Genomic DNA, 27860 nt, shown 5'->3' on the forward strand with positions numbered 1-27860 from the left:
GAGTTCATATGAAAGATGTAGGGCCAGGGAATACCGCAGTATTAAAGAAATAAAGTAATCTGTTCTCTAACAGAAATCCTTGTCTCCCTCTTCCCAGAAATGACAAACCTTTCCTTCTTTTTTTCACGTCTGTGCATTCTGTGACTATCCTGATTCATTTTTAAGTGCCGTAATTTCTATAAATCTTTCCATCCCATTCTCTGTTTTCTGCCTGTTTTTAATAATATTATTATTTTATAAACAATATTTTAATAACAATCAATAATTGACTTTATGATCCAAAAGTCTCATGGTAGCTGGGCAGAAGAGACAGCTTCTATAAGCTCAGTAGAAAAACTTGAAGTTTGGGCTCAAATACTACTAGATGGCAGAGAATCCACATATGAAAGAAAGATCCAGCAGTAGAAAATGATTTCAATTGGATCTTCAGTTTTCATGTACTAAAAGCTGGAAATTTATTAAAAATTAATTATACTCTGCTACACTACTTATGCAATAATCTTTTTGGACACGCTTTTTCTTCTTAATTTAACTTAATTTCCATGGAAGTTAAATGAAGTACTGGATGCATCTATGACACTACACCCACAATATGAACGGCTTTGTAACTCAAAGGCAAAATATTGTTTAATAATATTTGCACAGTAAGTTGAGGCAGGCAGAAACTGAAAGTATTTTTAAAGGATCCACCAGGATTTCTTAGGTAGTGACAGGATTTAAAGAAGCCTTGATCTAGATGGCCTGGGGAACATACAGTCTAACTGCATTCTTCTCCTCTTGCCTACCCGCAACAGTCGGTATCAGGGAATAGTCAAAACCCACCTGTGCTGTCCCTATCCTGTGTAAACTGATTGTATTAAGTGTTACAGTAAGAGGACAATTAGAGCACCTAATGTAGTGTGCAGCGTAACTGCTGAGATTTTACTCAGATATGCAGTTTCTTCATTATCAGTTTGCATATCTCACAAAAGCCTATTCTCTCCATGTCAGTAAGATTTATGTGCCTGTACCTAACTGCATTGCAACTATACCCCACAAGGTTAAATGAGATTGTTTTCCCTAACAATCTTCAATATTCAAGCCAAGAATTCAGTTCTTTTAAGATTATTGGCAACTGTAGTACCGGAATATATTTAAGTACATCAAGACAGCCTCGAGAACAAACAGTTCCACATCCTTTCCTCTCCTCCCACCTCTGTTATTAGACTTTACACAGACAAAATACAACTCTCTCCTGAGAGCTCTCCTAAAGAACAATGAGTAGCTATAATAAATGATGAAGTGAAATCACAGGCTCCTCCACAAGGGAGGGGAAAATTACATCACTTACAAGGATTGAATTCTTTATGTACCATAAGGCAATTGGAGAAAAAAGCGGTTTCAGAAAATCATAACTCCGCAGCATCAAGGGTATATCTGGAAGCAAAGAGGACAAGTGTCCTTCAAGAAAAAGTGTGAATGCTTTAATTATAAAGAATAAAGCAAAATAAACCAATTCCAAAGATAGGCTAAGTAGCTGCACCAAAGCAAACAGAATCAATGCAAAACTTCCTCAGACTATTGCTCAGATGACATATTATCACTGGTTCATTATCTTGAAGTTGTTGCAATACAATATATATTATATTATATATATAATATAATATATATTTATATTAGCCTAAGACCTTCCTATTGATTTTACAGGCTTTGTATTAAGCCCTGAATTTTAAAATGTTAACTTAGCTTTTGCAGAGCTACTCTTCAAGAAACTGATGCAACTCCAGTTCAAAACAGAAATGATCAAAGCAGGACTTTATGGGGCTTATATATTTCTATAATAAAAGTTTATCTTTGTTACAATGTATGACTCAGAACTCTCCTCAGATATAATACAGTAAATTCCCAATTGAATAATTGTTGCAGCTACTTACACAGAAAAGATGTTCATGGTATGCAAACTACTTGGAAATGTCTTTTCCATTGTCAAATTATGCACTCATTTTAACCTCTGAGAAGATTTGCAAATACGTGTTGTGCATATAGTACGTGCAGATATCTCTTTGCAGGTACTATTTCTTGAAACATTTACCTATGAGTAATATTGACTGAAGTACTCAAATGACTGTGCTTCTGCCAGTGACTGTGTGAAAGTTGACAGGATGAGAACGTGTATTTTTAGAATGAGAATTAAGTCTAAGATGTGATGTAGATGTTGAATAAAAACAATAATTATTACAGCTATTAAGGTATAAAACTTGAGTCAGCATTTTGTTTCTGTTCCTGACTCTCTCCCTGACTTCCTTTATAATTTTGGGCGAGTAACTTGGTCCCTGATTCTGCAAATAGTTTTATTCATGCTAAGTTCCAGAAAGAACTGTTTATGGGATAACACATTAATATCTACTTAAATTAACAAAATCAGGGGCTTAAGCTGTTTCTGCTACAATCATGGGCATGTTACAGCGATGAACATAATCATACTGGTTTGGTCCAATGAGATATTATAATAAAGTGAGTTTAAGAGAGCGCTTTATCAGTGTGGAACAAATGGCAGGGCAGAAAGATAGGAGTTTCCCATCTAACTTCTGCCATGTGCTTGGCCTCCGCTGCTCCCTCTGACTCAACACTTGTCTTCGAGCTGTGCACACTCACAGGCAACAACTCCACTTCCATACATGTGCCCGAATGCCTGCAGTGCAGCAATAAATACCTGAGGAGGGATGGGGAGGGCAAAAAGAGGGACAAAGACCTGACAAAGCAGACACCGAGCAGGCCCTGGGACCCAAGCCCTGCCACAGGTGCTGCCGAAGGGAAGAAGGGAAGGGAAGGGAAGGGAAGGGACTCCCGCCCCCACCTGCAGCCCCTCCTCCGCCTCAGCCTCCACCCCAGCCCCCCTCACGCCCCCACCCCTCCCGGCCCCGCCCCGCCGCCGTAACGGCCTCGGCTCGCTGCGGCACCTCGGCCTCCCATTGGCTCTCCGGCCCGCCCGTCAACCGCCCCTGGCGGCGGGGCGTTGGGGGCGTTGCCGAGCCGCGCCGGGCCGCGCTGTCAGCCGGAGACGGGGGAGGCAGCGCGGGGAGGCAGTGGTGTGCGCTGCGCCTCCTCTGGTCTCGTTCGCGCTCTCTTCGCCTCTTTTTCTCTCTCCCTGCCCTCTGGCACCCAACCACCCCTTATTTTTTATACAACCGTCTGTGAATCCACACCAGCACCGCTTTATATTTTTCTCCCTTTTTATTTTTAATTTGTTTTCCGCGGAGGCCGAGCGCGTGGCGGAGTCGAAGCGCCGGGCAGCAGGGCAGAGCCCCGAGGCCAAGGGGCTCCCTCAGCGACCTCGCCCGGTCCCCCCCCCGGCCGGCGCCATGGATCACCAGCCCAAATTCTTCGAGAACCTCTCGGGCACCGGGAAAGCCATCGGCGTGCTCACCAGTGGCGGCGATGCCCAGGGTGAGCCCGGAGGGAGGATGAGTAGGGTGGGAGGAAGGCTGCGGGGGCGAGGAGGGGGGAATTCCCCCCCCCGGGGGGTGGATGGAGGGACAGGGTGGCTGGGGGAGGCCGCTCCGGCTGGGGCATGGCGGGGGAGAGGCTCCGCGAGCGGCCTCGAGGGAGCCTGGAGGGGGTGTGGGGATCCTGCGCCTCCTGTTGCTGTCTCTTACTGAGATCATTTAAAAGATAAACATTTTTTTTTTTTTTTTTTTTCGAGGCCTGGCCGCAAACGGCCTCTCAAACCTCCTCGCCTCCCTTCCTTTTCTCACCCTCGCTTCCTAACGCGTGGCCTCCCCTCAGCCTGCCCCGGGTGGGGAAGAGGAGAGAAAGAAACGCTGCGGTGTTGTTAACTCCTGCCGCCGAGACGGCTTCGCCCCCGGGGAAATGGAGGGGGGAAGGAGGTCGTGCTGCCTCACGGCGGGGGGAGGCTGCCCCGGCGACACGTTCGTGTGCCCGGCCGTGATGTAGGAAGCTCCGGCGGTGGTTTGCTCTCGGGAGGAGCGTGCTGGCAGCGTGTTCCACCTCCCTGAATGCCTTAAGTACAGAGGGAGCCCGAGCCGCACGAGCAGGGGGAACAAAATACCCACGGACATCAGGGGGAAAGAGAAAGGCTCGATCTCAACGTACTTAGTCGTGAAGTAGTTTTTTTCCCGCACTTTCGTTTCCCCTTTTCTACCAGAAAACCTCACATATGCTAACAGTTTGAAGTTGCAGTTAATTAAGATTTCAGACCTCCAGCTTTTCATGCTGCTTCACAGGACTCTCCACGCTTGCCGGGAGAGTTTCGTGATGATTGCTTTTAGCTCCTTTGCTTAATTTACCTTTTTTTTTCCTTCCCTGGAGAGTGCCTCGGAAGTACTTTAACTTCGAGAAGAAACGTTACTCGCGTTTGTGGATTGAAGAGAGAGGAGGAAGAGAAAAGCCTCCCTCTCTTTCCTTTATACTCGGCAGCTCAGTGACCACTGCTCGCTGCTTTGCACATGGAAACGTGCGGGGACCGCTCTGCATCCATGGTGGAGCCTCTCCTGGCTCTCCCAATGGGCAAGTGGGTATGGGCAGAGCCGTGCCTGCTGCTCGCCCTCCTGGCAGCCCATTTCGTGGACCAGCGTCTGCCCGCTCCCCCCCTCTGGTGTGTACGTGATCCGCTGCGAGTCGCTGCAGATTCCGCCTCCCTGCGTCATCTGGGCTGGGAGAAGCATCCTCCCGCCCTCACTCCGCAGGAATAACGGGGAGTCCCCGGTCTTACCTGGGATTCTCGGGAATCTTTCTGATCAGGGTGGAACTGGTGCCAGCCAGGGAGCAAAACAGTTCCAGAGAAAAAGCAAGCTGATGACCTTAAATGGCTTCTCTTTTCCTCCCCAGTCAGGTTACATTTGTTCAAGTTTTATCCACTGTTTGCTCTCATTACTTCCACTGACAAGTGATTCTAGAAGGGACTGTGAATTGAGGCTTTTCTGTTGCAGTGTTCAGGTCACCAAATCGCCATTTTAACTTCTAAGTGTGACAGGGCACTGCCTCAAGCAGCAGTAGCGTGTTCAGCAAGAGGCTGAACCCTGCTGCTCGCTTCCGCGTGTCTGGAGATTATATAATGCAGCGGCAGATGCATCTCCTTTTATAAAGTATTAATCTCGACTTGCCACTATGTGAATTAAGGCATTCTGCAAATTGCAGAATGCGTGGATAGCATCTAGACATTATCTGGCAGATTGCAACTGCAGCATATTTCCACAGAAAGGTGAAGATGAACAGCCTGTGAAAGTTGCTGTCTGAGGAGAGAGGTTGTCACAAAGACTAAACAAAGCAAACTGGATGTCTTCCAGGACATTTTGTAGGCAGCTTTGTTGACCTAACTTAGAACAAGAAAGAAGCAGTTTTAGGACCTGATCATTTGGACCGAATGACGTGAGGCAGTTGAGGTTCATAAGCCTTACTATCTTGAATGACAGAGATGTGTAAGATACACAACCTGTAGTCTGTTTGCATGCTGGGTTAGGCGTAGAACAAGGGACAGAATGAGTCATGCCCTGTCAAGGTCATTTGCTCTGTGTAGGGCAAATGTTCTAGAGAAACTGTGAAGGATACGCAGAAGGAAATATGCTGCTTTTGCTGCAGAACTTGTTGCAAATAAATGTTAAAGCAAAATGGTAGGGCGGGTAAAACTACAAACTCTGACGTAGACAAAAAAGTGAAAATATAAAAAAAGTTCCAGTCTGTGGTTTTCTTTAAAATGTCTTAGGTAGACATAGAAAAGGTCAGATTATCTGTAATGCAAACCAGCTTCAGCAGGAAATGCAGTGGAAAGAGCACCCGTTAGTGTTGCAATAAACATGTATCTTCATCCCAATAGGTGCCTTGATTTAGACAGGTGGGCTGTAAATCTTATCCTAGAACAAAATATGCTTGATACTGTTTTAGAATACAAGTTACTGCCTTTGCTGCTGTTGTACTTGTGAATAATTTAGAAGTAGCATTATGTAAAACAAACAAGCCTTTCTATTTATAGGATGTGTTAAGGTGTAAGTTACTTTCCCACCTTTGTGGTACTTCCTTGCAAGGTTTTTTGTTTGTCTTTTTTTGCCAACTGTGGAATATTAAGCACTATATAATGTGTACGTGCCATGCTGGGATTATTATGATTTAGTCACCACACTTTAAACACAGAAGTATTGTTTTTGGTGGGGTTAAAGAATGTATTGCTGGTTTATGTCAAAAAGGTGTAGTTTGTACACTAATGTGTGTAAGCATTAAACTTGGCAGTCCATCACTTTAGCTAGCCAGCTATATAGTAAACTAGAGTAAGTACTTTCTACCTTAATCACAGTTGCCTTGAGAGGCAAAATTTCTGACAATTCTCAAAATTTAGGATTTAGTTCAGTTCCTGGACTATTTACAAATGGTAGTGGTGCAGCTCAGAAAAATGGACTAAAAATGGGTTTTATTCATGCTTCCATCATTACTCAGTGAGACTCACCATGATCTGCTTCAGGTACGTGGTTGTATTTTATGGTGGTTGGCAATGGCTACCACAGGCGATTTGGGCAGCTGTAGGTCACTTTCATGTTTGTATAACCTCCAGTCAGGGTGCTTATTCTAGAACCACGATAGGTGTGTCTCAGTAGCGGGAGCAGTATCATCTGAAAGCATCTGACAGAAGGCAATTGCGTGCTGTTGAAAAAGGATGAGCCTGTGGTTCCTTCGAGCTGTTCCCATTTACTTGCTCAGGATTAATGTCCTTAAAGGTGATCACGTTATTTCTGAGATTAACTCAAAGATTTAGTGTTGTGGACGATAGCAAGTGAGGGAGCTAGAAATATGGATTGCCTGGTAATATTCTAGAATATCCTAGACCAAGGCTGCTGAAGTAAAGATTTATATTTCTCTTTTCGAAGCATTGCAGGCTTGCCAATGACATTTCAAGGCATATTTAATATAGAAGTATAGATGTACTGTTCTTGTCCCGGTCACTTCTTTTGGAAAAATGAATTTTGGCCACGGAACAAATAATAAAATGTGCGCTCTTTTATGACATCCAAAATGTAGAGTTGATTTATTAACACTTACGTAATTTGAAGATAATCACATGGAATAAAGGCATCTTTTCCAGCAAATATGATTCTGTGTGTGTAGAGACATAAATGTGCAAAATACATGTGTCCACTTTTTAATATATATTAAAAAAAAATAAGGCATGTAGTTACTAACAGATGAGTGTAACTGTTTCAAGACATTTAATATTTTGGAGGAAGCTCATCTATAATTAGCAGAATCTGTGATTGAAAGTAGTCTCTTCAGATGCCTTTTAAATGGTGAAGAAGGAGATATGTTTGTAGTCTAGATGTTATGTAAATATTTGTGTAGTACAGGGCTCTGATCTGATACAGTTTTTCTAAGCACTTACACTGTATAGTATTTCTCCTCAGGTAATTAGAATCATTAATGTGCAATAAAATGTTATGTAATTAACAAAAACAATTTGAATTTTCTCCATTTACCTTTAATGATTTGTTCAGTGTTTTGTATTTGACTAGTGCTTCTTATCTTTTCATTTGGCGATTATAGCCTCCTACTTTATTACAGGTATATCCATTTATGTCCTTGAATAAATTCTTTCTGTTTGACAGTGTTAAGACATTTCCGTAGTTCGTGTGTTAAGGCATTAAGCATGCATTTAAGCCAATACCTGTAATTAAAATAGTTGGTACTTAAGGATTTCTTGATATGTGAGCAAGATGCATAGTTCTGCATTTTCTTTTACGTGGTTAGTATTATAGTTACTTATTTAAAGGCCTGTTTGAGCTGACTAACGTGAAAAAAAAATCTAAACACAAAACAGTGTTTTAATTTTACTCAAACTCCATCGTTGTAATTGTGCGTATGCACGTGAAACAGGATGTAGGCACAAGAGAGGAATATTCTTCTGGGGGAAGGGAGCGTCTATGAAATAATTTAAAGAGTTTTGCAGTACTGTTTCTAACTCTGCTATGAAAAATCAGTTTCTTCAAAGACAACTGAATGGAGAATATCAAGAAGAAGGACAGTAAATCATCCACTCTGAAATTAATTTTAGACATTATGTAAAGCCATCTAAGTAGTTGCAGGTAGCGTAATCTGTGCTGAGTCCAAAAGAACAAAATACATCTTTTCCTCCTTCAGAGGCTTCTATGCAAAAGTGTTTGCATTAAACCAAAAAAATATTGGTTTTATCTGTGTCTTACTTTTAAAGCTGCTATTCTAATCCTACGTTTATTGGCACAGTATTTATTATTCAGGATTAAATCCATAGCTAACTGGATAAATCTGTTTTTCAGTAATAAGTGTGTAATTACATTTCATAGATATTATGGTAATTCAGAAATGCTATTGTAAGTCTCCACAGATAATGAAATAGAACAGTGCTTTGTTGGACAAGTTATGCAGAGACTTTGTGAAATCCTCCGTATTTACATACTTGAATCACTGCAAGCAATGCAATCTATTCAGATTTAGAAAGCCAACATAAAATCTAAAGCTTCAGTGTTTTACCTGTATTTTGCAGATACCAAATTATAATATGCTTCAGCCCTTCCGAAATGCCAGCCACTTCTTTAGGAGTTTGCCAATAGATGCCCAAATTCTCTTCCTATATAAAGAAATAAAGTATATATCGCCAAGCAATAATAATGCCTGTTACATGAACTTACAAAGTTTTAGCGGTGGTGCAGAGAAAATGCTTTTTGTCTGTAGTTCCTGCTTTTTCTTGAGCTTTTACCATCTTTTTGGACAGGTGAATTATGAGTCTCACCAGTTTTTCATGTCAGACAGGGAAACTGGGAAGTATTCACAAAAAAAGTATTCAACTGTGTTATGAATATATTCATGGGGAAAGAGTTAATGGATTTGCCATTTTAAGAAATAAATGCTTAAATTTTCTGTTTTAGAAGTGTGAAAGGTAAGCCTACTCAACATTTGTAGGCTAATTTTTAGGTTTAAAAAAAAGTTCTGGCAGATCTGGAGAATTTGGAATAGGAACAGAGGAACCCTTCTTTAAAGTACACAGAGTAAGAGATTTATGCTAAAGATATAAAGATATGGTACAGGACCAATAAAGCAAAAACATAAGAAAAAGATAAAAGACAAGTTCATGTCTTTAGACGTGGATGTTTATATTTAATGTCTTCTTATTTTATTAAATACTCTTTTTTGCTGACAAAACAATTCTGCCTCAGCTGGCTGGAATCACAGACACCTTTTTTATTTTATTTTACTTAGATACGTGGCGTACAGAGACAGCTAATGAGTGAGACACCAGAGTCTTTGAAGCTGAACATTTGTTAGATACCAAAGATGTCTTACTGTGTCCCCTCAGGTGCCAGACAGGAGAGGTGACAGAGTTGAACCTCAAGAACAGAAGGATCTTAAAAGGGCAGTTCTGAGTCTCTGAGTGATGATGAACGTCTTCCCTTCAGAAAATGAGCTTGCCAGCTCTCTTCTAGAACTGTGCGGTGATAGGGATAGTACAAAAAGTTGTCCTCATCTCTTAAACTGTTGTGCACAGAATGAGCTGAAGTATGCGGTGGACTTTGATGAAAGGAGTAGCTTGTGCCTGTGTCTTCTTGGTTTGCAGAGAATGGCAGTGCTGTGAAGAATGGTTGATTTTATACAGTTAAAGGTCTTTGTCTCTGCTTTCCAGGGTACTTTGGAAGGGGGGGATGTTATTCTTTTATTTGTCTTTTCTTTTTGAACTGTTTAATTGAGGAGATACCTTCACTCTGTGTAATAGATTAGTTTTAATCTGAAATTTAGCATGCTAACTTTCTTTTCAGTACAGCGTGTCAAAAGAAGTTCTCAGTTTTTCCTTGGCATTAGCCAGCTTTTGTTCCAGAGCTGTGCTTTTAGCTCTCTTGGCACCTGAGAACTTTTCCATGCTCTGCCATAAGATAGAGGGGCAACGAGAGAATTCTTGCTTTTATTTCCTAATACAGAATTTGGGGGAAAGCATGGGGTTACTCAAGATTTTAGGTGAAGTGACATTATGCAAATTATATTATTATTTGTTAATTACACATCAACAAAGCTGTCTGCATGATTTTGGCAGACTTTTTTTTGACTTTTTTTAATGTTAGCCAACTTCAGGAACTTTCTGGTATGTTCCTCATTAGTCAATCTTTGAGAACACCTCAGCCTCATTCTTTATTTAGACAGGTAAGCATTTATAACTTTTTTTTTTTTCCTCCAATAATGGTAGGCATTGTAGATATAGGTCTTTATGGCTTACTGTGTTGTGAGTTTACATATTCTAGCCATCATGTTCTCAAATCTCCAGAGTGGTGAGCATGTAACACCTACGTTAACAGCAGAACTGACCTACTGCTTTGCTATTTTGATATTATTGAATGCAGCAGATTTGGAGAATTTGTCATGTTTCTGGCATCCCTTTTCAGCTGGTGTGCAGAGGCTGATCTTTCAGTGTAGCCTAACTGCTGCTTCTGTCCTCAGGCTTTGGATAATCTCATGTGCCTTTTTAAGTGGTATAGAAGCAATTAGCATATTACTTTTGTGAACTTCTTGATTAATGAGGAAGGTAACACGATATCTGAAGTGGTGGATTATGATAGAAATTCATTTAACAAATGTAGGGGGACCAGTGGAACTTCCACTGTTGCTGAGGAGATCAAGCGTTTGATCGTTACACTTGCATGTAATACTTTATATTAATATAGTTTGTCAGATGTGTGAGCAGAGAATTCCACTGTGAATTTGCATTTCAGGGAAGCAAAGTGGTATATAGGCATTTTTCTTTTATGTGAAATGGGTCTAAAAACCATTTCTTGTGTTAATTTCTTGAAATTTCTTTCTTTCCTTTTAAGTGGCACCTGTCAATGTCAGGAGCTTTGGCTGTGCTCCTGACAGAATACTCTGTATATACTCATGTTGTTCGGAGAGCTCAGGAAAAAGAGCTGTTGTAGCATAATTTCCCCTTTGAAGAATGTAAATTGGTTGAATGTTCATTGTGAAATGAATTTCCTTTCTCTTTCTGGTTTAGTAGCTGTTACTTTTACTATGCTGTTTTACAATAGGCAGCAATTTAATCACGGACCGAGGTGCATACTGGCATATCATTATTATATTAAATACTACTGCACCCTTCATATTCATGGACTGATTGCGCTATCATTAAGCAAATTCCTGGTTCAATAGATGCTGATCATTGTCTTTCTTCAGGAATGAACTAATCGTTGTTCTTATTTTTATTTATTTTTAAAGACACTGAAAGTTTGTAGTATACACGCACAAAAAAGGTAACCTATAACAATGTGATTTTGCTTTTTCTTATCAGGTATGAATGCTGCTGTGCGTGCAGTAGTACGCATGGGAATCTATGTAAAAGCCAAAGTCTATTTTGTTTATGAGGTTAGTGTTTTTTTATTCATTCTCTATTTATCTTTTGATTGTATTTGAGCAATTTTCTGACTGTTTGTGGAAACTTCATAGAGAGTGAGTAATATAAAATAGAAATAAATGCTGTAGATATCATTCCCTTTAATCGTATCAACTTTTTTTTTTGGTGGAAAGTACTTTTGACGTGGTATGTGATAAAGCTATTTCATTTAAAAGTCATTTTTAAGTATATGGAATTCTTTATATACTTACAGAAGCCTGAAAGTATTAAGAATACAAAGGTGTTTAACACTCAACAGTGAGATACGTATTTGTGTACTTGTTAGATGTTTGTCCCCAATTATTATTACTGGTCCCAATTACTGTAATTTATAAATACCTCCATAAACCTAGTTAAACTACTAATTCTTATTTCCCCCAGGGTATGATAAGAATGTGCCATTGTCACCATTTCACAAATAACACAATTTCTTTTTTTTTTTTTTTAACAAGAGTTAGTGTTTATCAAGTGTTAGGCTGGTGCCATCTTTCCTGGTTTAAAGATTGTATTTTTTTTTTTAAACAAACAAAAAATGTAGCATATCCAGACATTAGAATTTTGTGGTTGAGGTTTATGACTGCATGCGCATGAAGACTATTATTAACTTATATAACAATCATAACAATCCTTTGACATGAAAAATGCAGAAGACAAGTTTGAAGTAAATGACAAAAGAATACTACTATCTGAGCGTGTCTTATTGGAAGACTTAAATTCAGGTTAGACTTCAGCTTGAAAGACACCTTCAGTTATAAAATGTGCAGATTGCTCAATACAGTAAATGTTTTTTTCAGCAAAAAGTCATTCTGTTTACACTTGAATTCGTTTACAACTACTTAGAAGTATGTGTGTGATTACAAATCAAAAAACATTTGCTGTGGGGCAAAACTCAGTAGTCAATGCTTCCTATCAAAATTGTTTTTTGGTTTTTAATGTTATTTAACAAAAGGAGTACTCGAATTCATAGAGGTGTTATGAAAGTGCTTTGTTTTCTGTTTTGTGCATGTAAAATACACAATTTAGTTTTAAAAGGCAGCTATTTATCCATCTTCTTTCTTGGTCTGCTTATTTCTACAGCTCATTTACTAAAGAGAGGTGAAGTGTATTGAAATGCAAATAAGTGGAGCACTGTGCTCCGGAATTCTTTTGTGCTACACTGCTACAGCAAGGAGCTCTGAATACTTTGTGTGTGCTAATTACATGACCAATCTCTAGAATTCTTTCAATGTTCAGCTGTTCTGAGGGATTGCTGAAATGGGTCAAATATTTTTGAGAAAGTAAAGACGTCTTTTGGCTGTTTTTAAAGACCAGAACTTTTTTTTTAATTATATATAAATTGAAAATTATCATCTTTGTAACTTATCTTAGAGTATGTTTACTTTTGTTGCTTTTTAAAGGCTGTTTTCTATCATGCAGTGTATCGAATAATAAATTTCCATAGAAGTGCTATTGTTTTTCTGAATTTGCCAAAATCCCATTGAAAGTTATCATGCTTCTCTGTCAATTGCTAAAATTTGATAAGGTGAAGTCACAGAATTTTTGGAATGAAAGTCAATTGTAGAAACCAAGTTATTGTTGGAGTTTTGCTTCTTGAAAACCTACAGGCTTGGGGCTGTAACCACTTGTTCTAGTGCTTGACCACCCTCTCAGTGAAGGACTTTCTGCTGATATTCAGTGTGAACTTCCCCTGATACAACCTTAAGTTATTCCCTTTCATCCTGTCACCAGAGAGAAGGGATCAACACCCCCCTTCCTCCTCGCCCCCAATGGAAGTCGTAGACAGCAGCAAAGTCACCCTTCAGATCCTCTGAGTTGAACAAACCAAGTATCCTCAACTGTTCCTCATAAGTCATGCCCTCTAGTCTTTTCAACATCTTCGTTGCCCTACTTTGGCAATGTTTTCTTATTTGGAGCCAAAAATGGAGTTAAAGGTCTCAGCCTTTGAAGCCTACTTTGCTGCAGTTGTACACTCTTTTTTTCATGTAACTATTGCCTTTCCTCATCAGAACTTTTGCACTGTAAAATCACTGTCTTCTACAACTGTGTCCAAAGCTAGGTCAATATTCTACATAAAACAACAGCTCAATTTTTCTGTCCTTCTTTTAGAGGTAAGAGAGACTAACAAGGTAAATAAGAAAAAAATGGCAGTGAAGTAAGACTTACCTAATTTTATAGAGTTTAAGTTGATCAAAGCCCAAAGAAAGAAAACATTAGATACTGGAATTCTTATTCTATTTGGACATACCTTAATTCCCAAAAGGAGGAAGAAAACAAACAGACAAACATGAAAATTAAAATTAATTGTAAAATAAAAATGTAAAAAAAAAACAACAACAAACCCTAACACATGTATCTCATTTCACTGAAATGAGCACATTTGAGAATTCTGCTGTTCTTTTGTGGAAATAATGCTTACTCTACACAGTTGCCCTAGTTTCACGTTTTATTCGTGTTAGCATCTTTTAGCACTTAATATTAGGATTTAAACAGTTTGTAGCTACCCTCATAGAAAACCATCACATTATTTCCCAAAGTCTATTCCAATCTGAATTAAAATTTTAACGCTCATGGGCTTATTTCACTCATGCTGTGAAAATGTGGTAAGTGTAGGAAGTATGTGTAAAAGTACCAGGCTGCTCTAGGAAGCTACTATATTTTTATTTATTTTTACTAATCAGAAGTGATTTTTTTCATATAGAAGAAGTGTTAGCTGTCATATACGGCTATCAATTTTAGAAACTGAGATCCTAAATATTTGTATAAATAACTTTCCTTTTTTCCTCAATTGAAGCAGGCCACGTAGTTCCCAGTGGCTGCGTGCTCTTACCACTAAGCTGTGGAACCTTTAGGTTCTTCGCCTTGCTTAAGAGACCTTTTCTCAAGAGGCCAGCATTGGAAATGCGGTGGTACAGCAGTCATGGATTTCTGTGAGGAAATCTTCATGTCTTTTATGTGGTGGCTTGTACACACGGTGATATTTGTATTTTATGTTATTGAGCAATAACCAGAAAAACTCAGTAATTAAATAACTGTTGAAGCCTAGAATGTCTAACATGAATCATATCAGAAGATAGCTTGTTCTTTCCCCAAAGCTTTGTTTGTAGATTTAAGATCAGAAGCAAGGTTTGCTGTCCCTGCTGCTCTCTCCTGGAGTTATGCTATACGCGTATGTGCCTTGTGTGGCCCACAGATTTCCTCTAGTTTGTCTTTAAATTCTCAGATGTTAGAAGAAGGAAGCATGAAAAGGGGTTGACCTTTGAATATCTATTGTTGTATTTTTTACAGTTTGCTTTTTTCCATACTTGCCTTATAGTTCTAGTATGTTAGTACCAAAGCTGCTATTTTATAAACTGCGTAAAAATTTTTGGGGGTAAATTGGCAAGTTCCTCTTTTTATTAAGATCTATATGCATGCCAGGCAGTAATTTTCAGTAATTAGACAATTATGACAGTGTTAAATTCAACAGGTTTAGTTTGAAATATTTGATTAAATATTTAATGTTGAATTCCACTTTTAAAATGAATTGGCCAGTCCCCAAGGTTAACACCAGCATTTAAATAGGTAAAGTGATAAATGGAAATCATTTTTATTATTAATACTTGAATTCTACTTGATCTTTTTTTTTCCTCTGTAGCTCTTCTAGAAAGATTTTTTTTTTAAGTTCTATGTTTTTTATACCTGTTAATGGCAGGGAAGAACAGAGTTGAAATTATAGTTACATTGTTCCAAGCTAGCTTGCATGCACCACTTGGCAAGCAGAACTGAGTTAGTAAAAGCTAATGTAAACAAAGCTAATATGGATCTGGCCTGTTCCAAAAGCTACCTTTCACTGTGAGGAGTTATTAATTGTTATTGCTTGTCAACACAGAGAAGCTCACAGTCACGCAGAATTGCAGAATGGTCGGTTGAGGCTGGACCTGACTCTGTGTGGCCGTGTTTGAGCAGGAGGTTGGACCAAATGACCTCCAGAGGCCCCTTCCAAACTCAACCGTCCTGTGAGTCAGTCAGAGCTCATTTTAGCCTTGCTGTAAAGTGTTTCAAATCGCAGAGCCAACTTCGAGTAGTAGTTTATTCCTTTGCTCTTTCTATGCTTTAGATCTGTTAATAAAATATGAATTGGCAATTTTCATCCGTTGAGTCTCATGATATGCATTTAATGTAATACCTACAATACTTTCTTGGATCCAGTTTGTTTATTTTTCCTTTCAAGTAAAAACAGGAGGCGAATGATTGGAGCAAATATGTGGACTGTATGCATTTTTTTGTCAGCTAGTGCAGCTTGCTCTGGTCTGTGTTACAAGTGGAGTTAGGGTACAGCATCATGCTATTTGTTCAGCGTTTATTGGCTATGTATTTCAGTGTTGTTGTCGCCAATAGGAATGTGGATAGGAGAAGCTTTCTATCCAGTACTTATTGGTATGAGGAACACTTTGGTTTCTTTTTTTGTTTGTTTTTCTTTTAATAATTCTATGATAATTGAACTTAGTAATTTGTTCCTCAAGCTCAGTTGGATATAGTGGAGTGTTTCTGTCTGGGGCTCTGCACTTTCTCAGAAAGAAAGACATAGATAAATTAAGTAGGTTAAGGATTTTTTGTTTCCCAGCTTGATCTTCAATTTTGAAAGAGTTATGCAAATAACATCTGATCTTTAAGATGTCTTATTTTGGATGTGTGTATGTTACATATTAAAAGTATGTAGAGAGTATACAAAATAATGAAAAGATTTGTTAAGGACAGAAATTAGAGACAGATTATCTTCTACCTGTTTCTTTACTATTACTTGATTATCTTACATGTAACTCGTACTTTGCTGAGTCTAGGTTTTCTTTGTATTCACATTCTATCATGTTAGTGAATGACTCAAGTTTTATAGAATATTCCTATCATATCCTATTCCAACGTTACCTTTTTAAGCCAGTGCAAGCTTGCAACATGGAAATGCATGTTCTTACTGGCCAAAACCTTTGTTTCCTCTGGATCATCCCAAATTAAGTGTTTCCAGTTTTGCTGTCTTATAAGCTTTCTATTGTACCTTCCAATTGACTTATTACAGAGAACCCTAAAAATAAATATGTACTGCCTTGTTAGGCAGTATTGCCTAACCATATGAAGAATGGTTAATTAGTTCCTCGTATACACATTTCTTTTAAATTTGGTGCATTGTTTCCCTTTGGATTTAGAGAAATGTCCAAAAATTTGAATAGTAACTCCAGCTTTATTCTTCTCTATGTCTATATCAATTAGTTTTTTCCAGGTTCAAAATTAGCTGTATTTTCTTTTTCTCATCAGTATTCACAATATCACCTAATGGAAAACAGTCTGTAATTATCATCTTTCTGCTAATATTTATGCAGGGAATTAATAAAACCAAGCATAACAATTTTCTGTAGCTGCTAACTACATGATTTTCTTTCTTTCAGCTCAGTGTAGTTCTTTCTGTATCAGAGTATGCACTGGATTTTGAAGACAATTTGAGTTAAGACATTAAGATTGAATAACCAGATTTCTTCTTCCTTTATGAAAACTTTTTGCTTGTTGCTGTTTATTTTGTTTTGCTTATCCATACCTTGGGGGAAAAGCATACAAAGTGTTACAGAGGTAGATTTTTCTGCTTGAACATTATTTCATTTGAATTAAGTATCTTTTAATTCAATGTTTTTCATTACTTAGAGTTGCATTTAATGTATACATGGTGGAAATTACTACTGTATTACTACAGTGGAAATGCTACAGCTTTTCAAATCAGCCTTCTTGAAATATTTTTCTCTTTTTAGGGTTACCAAGGAATGGTTGATGGAGGTGATAATATTGTTGAAGTTTCATGGGAAAGTGTTTCAAGTATCCTGCAAGTAGTAAGTGTTAGGGGATAGGGGTGGGACCCAAAGCATCTCTCTTTGGACAGCAAACCAAAATCTTAGATCCAGGCTAACAACTGCAATTACGAAATTTTATTTCTGTGATGACTGAAGTGATCACATACCGCTTCTAGCAGAGCCTAATTTCTGTGATATGGTTGCTTGACATTTTCTAAAGAAGATCTCTGTGGGATCTCATTTTTGGTGCACAAAAATAATCTTGAAAACCTTTGTTCTAGATTTTCAATATCACATGTCATTAGCTTCCTGAAGTTATACTGGCAAAGACGTTATAGGGCCTAAATATGGAATAACTGTATTTCGTAAGGCAAGTGCTTTCTTACAAAACCCTGTTGGCTTCCTGTCTAAGTGAATTTAGAATTATAGTAATGGGTGTAATTACAGTACAGTTCTCCAGAGCTCAGATAATACCAGTGATTTTGTGCATTTGTATTACAATGTCCTGCAAGGTGGCCATTTGGATCTCCTTATGCTTTTCCTTGGCATGGTAATACTCCTACTTCTTCCAGAGCAGATGCTATGTTTGGCAAAGAGGCCTTGCTGCTTGCTAGGCTTTCTGAAAACTCCCTCCAGGTGAACTGAGTGTTTCTTTGAAATTATCTGTAATGTAAATATAATAAACATAAATCGGTTAGCATAGAAAAACATAATTTTTTTTTAAACAAAACAACAACAACAAAAACCTGAAATGAGATATCTTATCCATGTACATTTATTTTATCCACTTGTCTTTGTTTTATCCATTGTCTATCTCGTAGCATCTATAACCAAGAGAAAATTGAGGTGTTATGGCCAAGGACAGAAAAGAAGTCAAATTTTTGAGTGTTACCCTTTTTTCTGTTGTATGTATAGACTCCTGAGAACCTAATTTCCCACAATTTCAATAATTGTTTTCATTACTTTTTACTCACTATAGAATTAAAGGTGGAGGTTATACTACAAAATACCATTCATCATTAATCCGTCTTAAAAATGCAGTAATATACTACATTACAAATTAAAACCACTGTATTTCCTTTTTCTAGGGAGGTACGGTTATTGGTAGTGCACGGTGCAAATCCTTTCGTACTCGGGAGGGCCGCCTGCAGGCAGCCTACAACTTGGTTCAGAGAGGAATCACTAATCTGTGTGTGATTGGTGGAGATGGTAGTTTAACCGGTGCCAATCTGTTCCGTGAAGAATGGAGTGGACTTCTAGAAGAACTAGCACAGAAAGGTAAGCTTGGATTTAGACCCTCTAGACTTTTAGTCCAATCTCCAGAGTGGCTGTAACTATAAGTTTACAAACTATATTCGGAGGATATTTATTAACTTTAAAAATCAAATACATGCATTCTGGGAAATTATGCATCTCTTCATAAAGTATTAGTTCGTGATTTCTGTACATCCTTTCCTGTATACCATAAATGTTCAAAAAGACCTCAAAAAATTACTGGGCAACTGTTTGTGTGGCTTTTTTCCCATTACGAACAGATTTCAGTGTCTGAACTTTGAGCCTTCTGCTTGAAAAGCGCGTTCACTCAAATGCAAACTGAGATGGCAATTCCTTTCCTACAATAAGCTAAATATTTGGTTGTTAATAATTTATTATTACTTTCCTGCCTCCTTGTTTAAGATCAGAACATTATAAAAATGCATCCAGCCCAGTATTCATTTGATAGCATCTAAGAGAATGTTTAAGAAAGAGTAAAAGAACAGAGCAAACCTACACAATGCTATGTTGATGCTCTGTTATTCAGAATATATAAGTACTCACATAGGTTCCATCCATTTCTGTCTTCAAGACTTCCTGAACCAGATGCTGTTAGCAGTCCTTAATGAACTTCTCCTGTATGAATGTATACAGTTTCCTTGAACACATACAAATTTTTGCTGAAAACACTGTAGCAAGCAGTCCTACAGCTTCAACGAATTATGAAGATTGTGAAGAATCTTTTCCTCCTGATTATTTTGATCCTATTAGTTTCTAGTTTCATTTGTTGTCCTCTGATTTTTCTGTTAGGATGGATCATTCACTGTTTGTTCTGATTTCTTTGTGTGCCACTTATGATTTTACAGCTGTCGTATTTTTCCTTCATCATCTCTTCTCTAGATGGAGGAGTCCTAGTTTGCTTAGTTGTTCCTTATATGTATAAGTTCTGTACCCATGATCATCTTTGTTGCCCTTCTCTGAACCTTTTCCAGTTCTACCATATCCTTTTTGAGGTGGGGAGGACCCGAACTGCACGCGGTATTCAAGATGAGGGCAAACCATGGATCTGCACAGTAGTATAATGATCTTTGTTTTGTTCTCTGATATTTTCCTAATATTTTCTAATATTTTTATTTTATTTTTGACTGCTACTGGGCACTGAAGCTGATTCATTAATGAAAACAGCAATATTATATAATTATGTAGAAAATAATATTTTATTTTTGATGTTAGGATATATTTTCATGTGGATTAGTTTATATTTCTCTACAGTGAATTCCATCTGATACTTCACTGGTGCTCATCATGTCTTGCTAGTCTTCTTTTTCTTCACAGACATTCCACACATTTAGAACCCAAGTAATTCAGTATGAACAATGAACTTTGGCACCTTACTGTTCATTTCCTGTTCTAGGTTATCGCTGAATATGTTGAACAGTCCAGATCCCTTTTAAACTACTTTGGTTACCTTCCTGAAATAAAAAAATCTGCATTTACTACAGCCCTGTTCTGTATTTTTCACTCTCTGTTTTGTATCATTTATTCCATGCAAAAGCCTTCTCTCTTACGCTGTGGATGTTTAATTTCCTCAAAATCCTATGGGGATTGACAATCTTTGTCAATTTTTGGAAATCTAAGTAGAATATATCAACCAGATATCCCTTATTTGCATGATTATTATGTCACTTTAGGAACACTAGAAACGGTTTGTAAAGCATTACATATAGATATATATTTTCATAGAAAACACTTCGACTCTTCTTCAGAATGCTGTAATTGTCTGTATTAACATTAGTTATATTTTTCATTATGGTTTATAATATTTTCTTTAATATAGTCATTAAACAAACAGACATGTAGTTCTTGAATCTTGCATGAAAAATCTGGTATTATATTTGCTACAGTCCCCTCCACAGCTACTAAAGTAGTTTTAAGCACTTAAGCAGCTGATATATTTCATCCTTGAGATCCTTTAAAACTGTTGGGTGACTCAGCATTTTCATTGATTGAGTAGGAGCTTTTCTATTTTGTTTTTACGTATTAATCATGAAATCAGAGCCTTTCAGTGATGCAGAAGAGAAGTCTTCAGAAGTTTAAATGTGGGGTTTGATTACTTGCATATGCCCCCTTACATCCAGTTTGCATCCTTTTGCTTGTACATTGTGTGTCATACACTGAGCCTACAACTTGGATACTATTATGTCCCAACCATCAATTTTAAGGTTGGTTAAAAAACATGGTAATCTCTTGACACTTTGAAATGGACTGAAAAGCTCTTGTTTCCTTCCTTAGTGTAAGGAGTTCTGTGCAGGATTCTTTTGTTTGGTTGTTTGATTGGCCCTTTCTTTGTACTTCTGACTAACCCTGTTACCTAAAATACCTAAACATTATTTAACGTTTGGATATGTTTAGTTTACAAAAGTAGAGCACACAAACAATATTTCTAATATGCATTTTTTGAAGTTTAAACTTACAGATCTTTCTCTGAATATTTCTTTACAGGAAAGATTGATGAAGAGGCTGTTAAGAAATATGCTTATCTTAACATTGTGGGAATGGTTGGATCCATAGACAATGACTTCTGTGGCACTGATATGACCATAGGTACTGACTCAGCCTTGCACAGAATCATTGAAGTCGTGGATGCCATCATGACCACTGCTCAAAGGTAATTGTGCATGTCATAGAAGACTGTAACAAATGTATAGTTGTTCAAATCTTAATTCCTATTGTCATGTAGTAATGGAGGATATATGCTCATCTTAAATAGAAGTTAGGTAACTGACACACGTAGTATTTCTGGAGTGTGAATATAAGCTATTTTTAACCACATCTTTCATGTGTCTTGGTTGCTTTCCTTTCATTCCTGTCATGGCAGTGTTTCAAACATTTGATTGTAGAGTTTTAGGGGCAGAGCTTTTATCAGCTTTACGGCAGGCTTCTTTTTTTTTTTCTTAATACGTTTTTAGTCTTTCCTAGACATGCTGTTCTAGAGAAGATTCAGACATGCATTGAATAGTACAAGATAGCATCTGAATGTAAGCTTTCCCCAGGTAAAGTTGTAGTAATTAAATGATAGCTTTATGAATTTCAACAACTACAAAACCTACAGCTGTATCATTACAATTCTTAACTATGAGTCTGCATCATTTACATTGCTAGTGAGTGTTCATCTCTTCTCTTGTAAGTGCTTTTATAAATCTTAGAATGAAATAAGTTTTGGAAGATATGCAGTTTAATATGGCCTTTTATTTTGCTAACGAATACTGTGTTTGGTAACATGAACACAGGCTATTTCCTGATATCAGCTGCTGATTTCAAGAATTTGGATGGGATTTTTGAGCTGCAGTTAATTTGTTTTCTCATTTTTACAGCCATCAGAGGACATTTGTTCTGGAGGTTATGGGGAGACACTGTGGGTATGTATTGTCTTCAGTAGTTTGTGTTTCATACAAATATAATTATGAAATATCAAGAAATCTTAACCATAAATAACTAATTATTTGTTATATTTATTAGGTATCTAGCTCTTGTCAGTGCCTTAGCTTGTGGTGCGGATTGGGTATTTATTCCTGAATACCCACCAGAAGAAGGATGGGAGGATTCAATGTGTGTTAAGCTTTCAGAGGTAATAAATTACTCTGTTTTGGATTTCCTGACCTTTTGCAGATGCTTGTTTGAAAACAGTGATTTAGCAATACAATCAGACTTCTTAGCACCTTTCCTCATTAATTTGATAAGATGTTTTGGTATAAGATGTTTTGGTTCATCAGTGAAAAGACCTGTATGAAAATAAAATGTACGAGAACTCTGAAGTGATCAAATATAAACCGCGAGGAGAGAATATTTTTTTTAATGCATAATGATCGCTTTTGAAATTGTGCGGTGATTTTCTATATAACTGTATGAATATGCTTTTATTTTTACTATAGAATCGTGCACGAAAGAAAAGGCTGAATATTATTATTGTGGCTGAAGGAGCTATTGATTGCCACAACAAACCTATAACATCAGAGAAGGTTAAGGATGTAAGTGTCGATACCCTTCTGTTGCAGTTTCTATTTTGTCCATACCAGAGAGCTTTTTACTAACACTAACATTTCTGTTCAGTAAATCTGTTCAAAAGTAGATTCTAATGCACTTTGCTGGTTGTATTTTATATTTGTGCTTTATTTATCCAGAGAGCACTTAAAGAGAAATTGTTTCAGTAGCTATTAATTAGGACCTTTTCTATTCACAAAGTAAGACAACAGTCTGAAACACTTACTTCATTGGTACCTTCATTGATACAAAGTCTAAAATCTGCTTAAATCAGTAATGACAGGTATATTATACTTTGTTTCTTGTAAAACTTAAATCTTGATCTGTCCCACTTACAGTGAAATAATAATGTTTACTTTGGACGAAGTCTTCTTTTTTAAAATGGATCTTTGTCAAAAATTTTCACTGTTGTCTAAGATTAAAAAAAAAAAAAAACTTTTGAGCTGAAATCGCTCTGATTATTTGTAAAGTGTCCCTTTGGAAAAGAATTTCAAAAACACTCATTGGCAGAGATATATAAACTAATGATGCTAATAAAACCAGTACATTTTGAAATTCTTTGCAGCTTGTGGTTCAGCGTCTTGGGTTTGACACTCGGGTGACTATCTTGGGTCATGTGCAAAGAGGTGGAACCCCTTCAGCCTTTGACAGAATTCTGGTGAGTTACTTAGAGCAACTTTTCATGGCATCACTTGGTACAAATGCACAGTTTGCTTTTACTTCCTTCACAATTTATCATTTGTGGTGGTTTCACACTGATGACTAGCTGAACTCCACCTTGCATAGAGATATCTGATTATTTACTGGAGAGAGGGAGATCTCAACTGTCTGTCAAATTCAGAATAGTGAAGCACTTTTATGTAAAATAATCTGTAGTAGGGTTAAAAAGCAAAGCTGCAAGAATTAATTTGTTACTATTTCACCTGAAAAACAAGAATTCATTTCAGCTTGACTTTCAGAGAAATCTCAACCATTTCTATGATTGCAGGCTTTTAGGTTTTAAATGCTTGCTTGAACACTTGAATGTTTTCTATTTTCAGGCAAGCCGTATGGGTGTAGAAGCTGTGCTTGCCCTTTTAGAAGGCACTCCAGATACTCCTGCCTGTGTTGTGTCGCTGTCTGGAAACCAGGCTGTCCGTCTGCCTTTGATGGAGTGTGTGCAGATGGTGAGTTTCTGGCAAAAAGCCAGTTCATCGTTATTCATTAACTACAACGGACCACTGTGTACTATAATCAGTGGTCTGTCGTTAAAATGATGATGAGAATGTGTACAACACTTACCCACATCTGGGCAAAATGAGCTTTGTGTGTGTTCTCTGGTACTAAGTAATATCTGCGAACCACCAATAAATAATATATGAATAAATATATATTCATCCATGCAATGGAAGCATCTGAAGAATGCTTGCATCCATTTGCACATTGTATACAACACTCTGGTTTCTCCACCAGAACTGTTCAGTGCTACTTCAGCTTAAAATAAAAAGGGAAATGCAAAATAGATATGCTGATTTTCCAAGGAGACTTGAGGTGTCAGTTTCTACTTTGTTCTTCTCCTGTCTACTATAAATTATGCTGTGACAAAATGTGGGTCATAAAATGAAAAATTGGTATTTCATTTTTCACTTTGGAAAGCTATTTCATAGTGCCTGTTTAGAGAAATATATTGATAATCAACTTGCTGGGTTGTTTTTTTAAACTTACTGCATAATCAACTTGTTCTTTCAAGACTCAAGAAGTACAGAAAGCCATGGATGAAGGAAGATTTGTTGAGGCTGTGAGGCTTCGTGGAAGGTATGACAAATAACACATTAATTTATTTGCTCTAGAAGAAGGGCTGAATTGCTTTGCTGTTCTGCTGGCACTTTACATTTAATTCAGTTTATGTATGTTTTTGTGTATTTAGAAAATAGTAGAGAAGATGGAAGAAGAGTTGCTTAAAAAGAATAATTGAAACATTTATCTGTGTAAAACAAACAAACAAACAAAAAAACACCACACAAAACAAAGAAAACTAGTTTGGTACTGTGTCATACTCCGGTGACTGATGTTAGGATAACTAGCCACAGAGAGAAGAGCTGCTGTCATGTATGAACTGGCTGGTAGCAACCACATGTTCGTTTATTCAAGATTTTGAAACCAGTCCTGTGTATGATGTGTATGATGAATTTATTTGTAAGCAGCCATTAGTTTTCCAACAGTAATGTTGGGGAAAGGCCTCCTGCACTCTTATGTGTCAAAAGGGCATGTTCTGTTTCAAGTCGCTTAACAGTAAAGTGCTTTATCACCCATCTAATAAAACTCTCTTGCCTAACATATAGTTATTTTATGTTTTCTTGTTATCTTACAGGACTGAATGTTTTTCTGTGTTCCCTCATTTTCAATTATTACCATGTTTTACATTTGTAATAACTTTAGTCCTAACATTGGATAGCTGTTTTTAAATTACTTTGATTTGCTAGAGTGAGGATTGGTTGTTCATACTTATAATTAAAGCAGTATTTTTCAATTAAGCATTTAGAAAGTGCAGAAAGTGTTCGTTCTTAAAAATCTGTTTTACTCAGTAATATTGTATTAATTACACAAAGTAATGTGGTTGCTACTAGCTGCACAAAAAAACACTTTTCAAATCTAGTACTGTAGCTGAAGTTGCTGCATTTGCTATTGCTTACTGTCAAATTCAGTGCTTTGTATTTAAGGGCATGTTTCCTCTAAAATCTTATATTTATTTTTTCATTATCTATATACAGTTATTTCAAATAAGTACCATGTCTTGAGATTACCAGTGGAGTTTGAAATTCTTATCCTGATACAGGATAAGGATCCTGATGTGTGCTTTATTTTTGTTTGTTTGAGATAGACAAGCCTTGCATATTCATATTAGGAACTGGCAGGTATGCTCTTGAAAACGGGGCCATATTTTATTCTTTTTTTTTTTTTTTTTTGCTGTAGTGTTGCTTTGCATTCAACCAAGGTCAAGGCTAAACAAAATGTGGAAAAAAAAAAAGGAAACCTTCTTCCAAAAGATTTTTTTTTTTGTATTAGAAGACCTATGATCCTCCCAATATGCTCTGTGATAACAAAGCTTAATGGAAACTATGTTGTCTCCCTTTCTAAAGGCTTTTTGTGAAGCCAGAACACTGATTTTAAAGCTTTCTTACTTGGGAGTTGGCTTAGTTTTAACATTTGTAAGATTTTGCATATTATCTTTAAAAACATGTTCTGTAAACTTCTCATGCTTTCTATCAGTTTATGAAAAAGTTAACTCTTTTCAAAGTAACTGTGTTCAAAAAATTAGTGCGTTATTGTTTATTTTATTTATTCTTTAGGAGCTTTGAAAACAACCTTAACACCTACAAATTATTGTCACACAAAAAACCAGATGCTGAGCTTCCAAAGGTGAGAGTTCTTTTATGAGTGTGCAATGTGTGTCTGTCCCTAGGGTATATTAACAAATCAACTTTTTCTTCCTCACCCCCTTAAATGTTGTCTTCAATTCTATATCGTATGTTATTTTATAAAATTAGTCAAATATTATAATGGGAGAAAGATGATTGTAACACACAATCTGATTATTATAGTAGCTAACATTTTTTAGAATGATACAAGTCTAACTAAAATTTTTTCTCCTAGACAATTTCTATTATGAATATGTCTTGGATATATCTCTTTTCCCAATTGCTACAGTATCTGGTCTTAATGGTTACTGTCATCCCTTCTGTTAGGTGATGTAATTGCAATTAAGAGACTAAAAGTCTTGGTAGAAAGAAGGGTACAGTATGAAAGAATTCTAGCCTTTCCTTTCAAAGGGGCAAAACTACTCAGGAACAGAGGCAAGTCCAGGAATTCATGGAACAGAATAGATAAGACACATGTAATGGTTATCTGATCTAGTAAGTCACTGTGCACAAGGCAGTAGTGGCTATTTACCTCTTATTTCCTCTATACAATTTACAGACTGAGAAAAGCTGGATTTATTAGGAAGTTGTCAATAAATGGTGTCTGAAATAAATTTCAGACAGGTTTTTTTTTTCTTTTTCCCTATTAATGGTTTATTGAGTAATTCTGTTTTTTACCAGTTTGCAACTATGTCACCTCACTGGTTAATTCCTTTTTAATTGTGGTTTGTGACTATTTGTTGCCTTATTTACATGATTATATTACTATTATGTTTTGACGATTTTTTTCCAACGAGATGTTTAAGTAAAGATTAATAGTACCTTCTCCACATTATTAAGCAGAAATTTGCATTGAAAATAGGAAAAGTTCATTTGAATAGCTGACATCTGTTCAGAAATTCTGTGGATAGCTAATAGCATCATCACAACAGCCATTTTGGTTGACAAAAATTAATGTGTAATCTGTCAGGGAAATCTCTTCACAATAAAGAAAACTTGATTACAAATTAAAAGTTTTATAGTAGAAGCTTCTAGAGAGGATAAAATAAAATCTAGTTTAAATTAAATTATATTTTTTACTTTATCTAAATATAAGTAAAAGTAAATATATCGATTGAAGTTATTTCAAATATACCCGCCAAAACAGTAACGTAATTTAAAAATGTGTGCGTTTGTATTGTGTATGTATGTATACACACACAGACCTGAATTAGTGATTTTCAAGAGACCAAAGAGTTCAGGATTATTTTTGGTGGATATTCAGCATTTGCTTTGCTGGATCAGGCTACTTGTTCACATTGCAGTGCAATTTTAGGATTGTTAGCATTGGTCTTTCCTATTTCGTTTTACGGTAGTTCTACTATGTCTTTTTGTGGTGGATGACATTAGAAGGAGTTGTAGGTCACTTGGAATAATTAACACAAGTACTTGGCTATGACCACGCTAGCCAAATCTGTGCTTCAATAAAAGGGGCTAGAGGGGAATTAAAAAGCAGATAAAATAAGCCTGTCACAAGAATTGAGGAAAAGGCTAAGCTGATCGGATCACTAGAGCCTACTCAGTGCTCTGCTTCAGAAGTGTTGCTGCATGCAGATATTTTGCTCTTACGTTTCCTTTTTTACAACTCTTTGATTGCACTGAAGTTTAAAAATAAATAAATGAAAAAAAGTTCTGTTTTTTTTTTTATTTGAAAAGTTTCAATGATTGTTGCCTAACAACTACTCTGTATTTTTTGTTTATTTGTTTTGGTTTTCTTTTTGTTTGTTTTGTATTCCCTTTTTCCAAGGTAAAGCAATTTTCTCCAGTACTAAATTGTTACAATTTTGTCATGTTAATGATTGTAAACAATTTAAGATCATTCAGCTGAACTAAAGTGTGATGAATTTCAGTGTATAAGCTCAGGCTGTTAAATTTTGTTGCATTTTTCTTACATGGTTTGCTATCGTTTAAAGCCTGTTCTGCTAAATGCAT

The 27860-nt window shown here is 36.9% G+C and overlaps 1 protein-coding gene across 5 annotated transcripts in view; it reads left to right on the forward strand.

The window, feature by feature from the left end:
* The first annotated feature begins 2919 nt into the window (after nt 1–2919).
* LOC121066090 (phosphofructokinase, platelet) overlaps nt 2920–27860 on the forward strand; it is a 44658-nt gene continuing 19717 nt past the window's right edge. For 3 of the 5 annotated variants that reach the window (XM_040549446.1, XM_040549442.1, XM_040549445.1), the window contains exons 1-12: nt 2985–3426; nt 11282–11355; nt 17158–17235; nt 18285–18474; nt 20953–21118; nt 21825–21869; nt 21970–22078; nt 22383–22478; nt 23057–23149; nt 23532–23657; nt 24221–24285; nt 25821–25890. In XM_040549446.1, coding sequence (XP_040405380.1) covers nt 3342–3426; nt 11282–11355; nt 17158–17235; nt 18285–18474; nt 20953–21118; nt 21825–21869; nt 21970–22078; nt 22383–22478; nt 23057–23149; nt 23532–23657; nt 24221–24285; nt 25821–25890 — 1197 coding nt within the window. In that variant the 5' untranslated portion in view covers nt 2985–3341. Of the gene's footprint in view, nt 3427–11281; nt 11356–17157; nt 17236–18284; nt 18475–20952; nt 21119–21824; nt 21870–21969; nt 22079–22382; nt 22479–23056; nt 23150–23531; nt 23658–24220; nt 24286–25820; nt 25891–27860 lie in introns of all 5 variants that reach the window. The other 2 variants (XM_040549443.1, XM_040549444.1) reach the window with 2 other exon arrangements.

The sequence above is a fragment of the Cygnus olor genome, chromosome 2 (genome assembly GCF_009769625.2).
Source record: "Cygnus olor isolate bCygOlo1 chromosome 2, bCygOlo1.pri.v2, whole genome shotgun sequence".
NCBI classification, from domain to species: Eukaryota; Metazoa; Chordata; class Aves; order Anseriformes; family Anatidae; genus Cygnus; species Cygnus olor.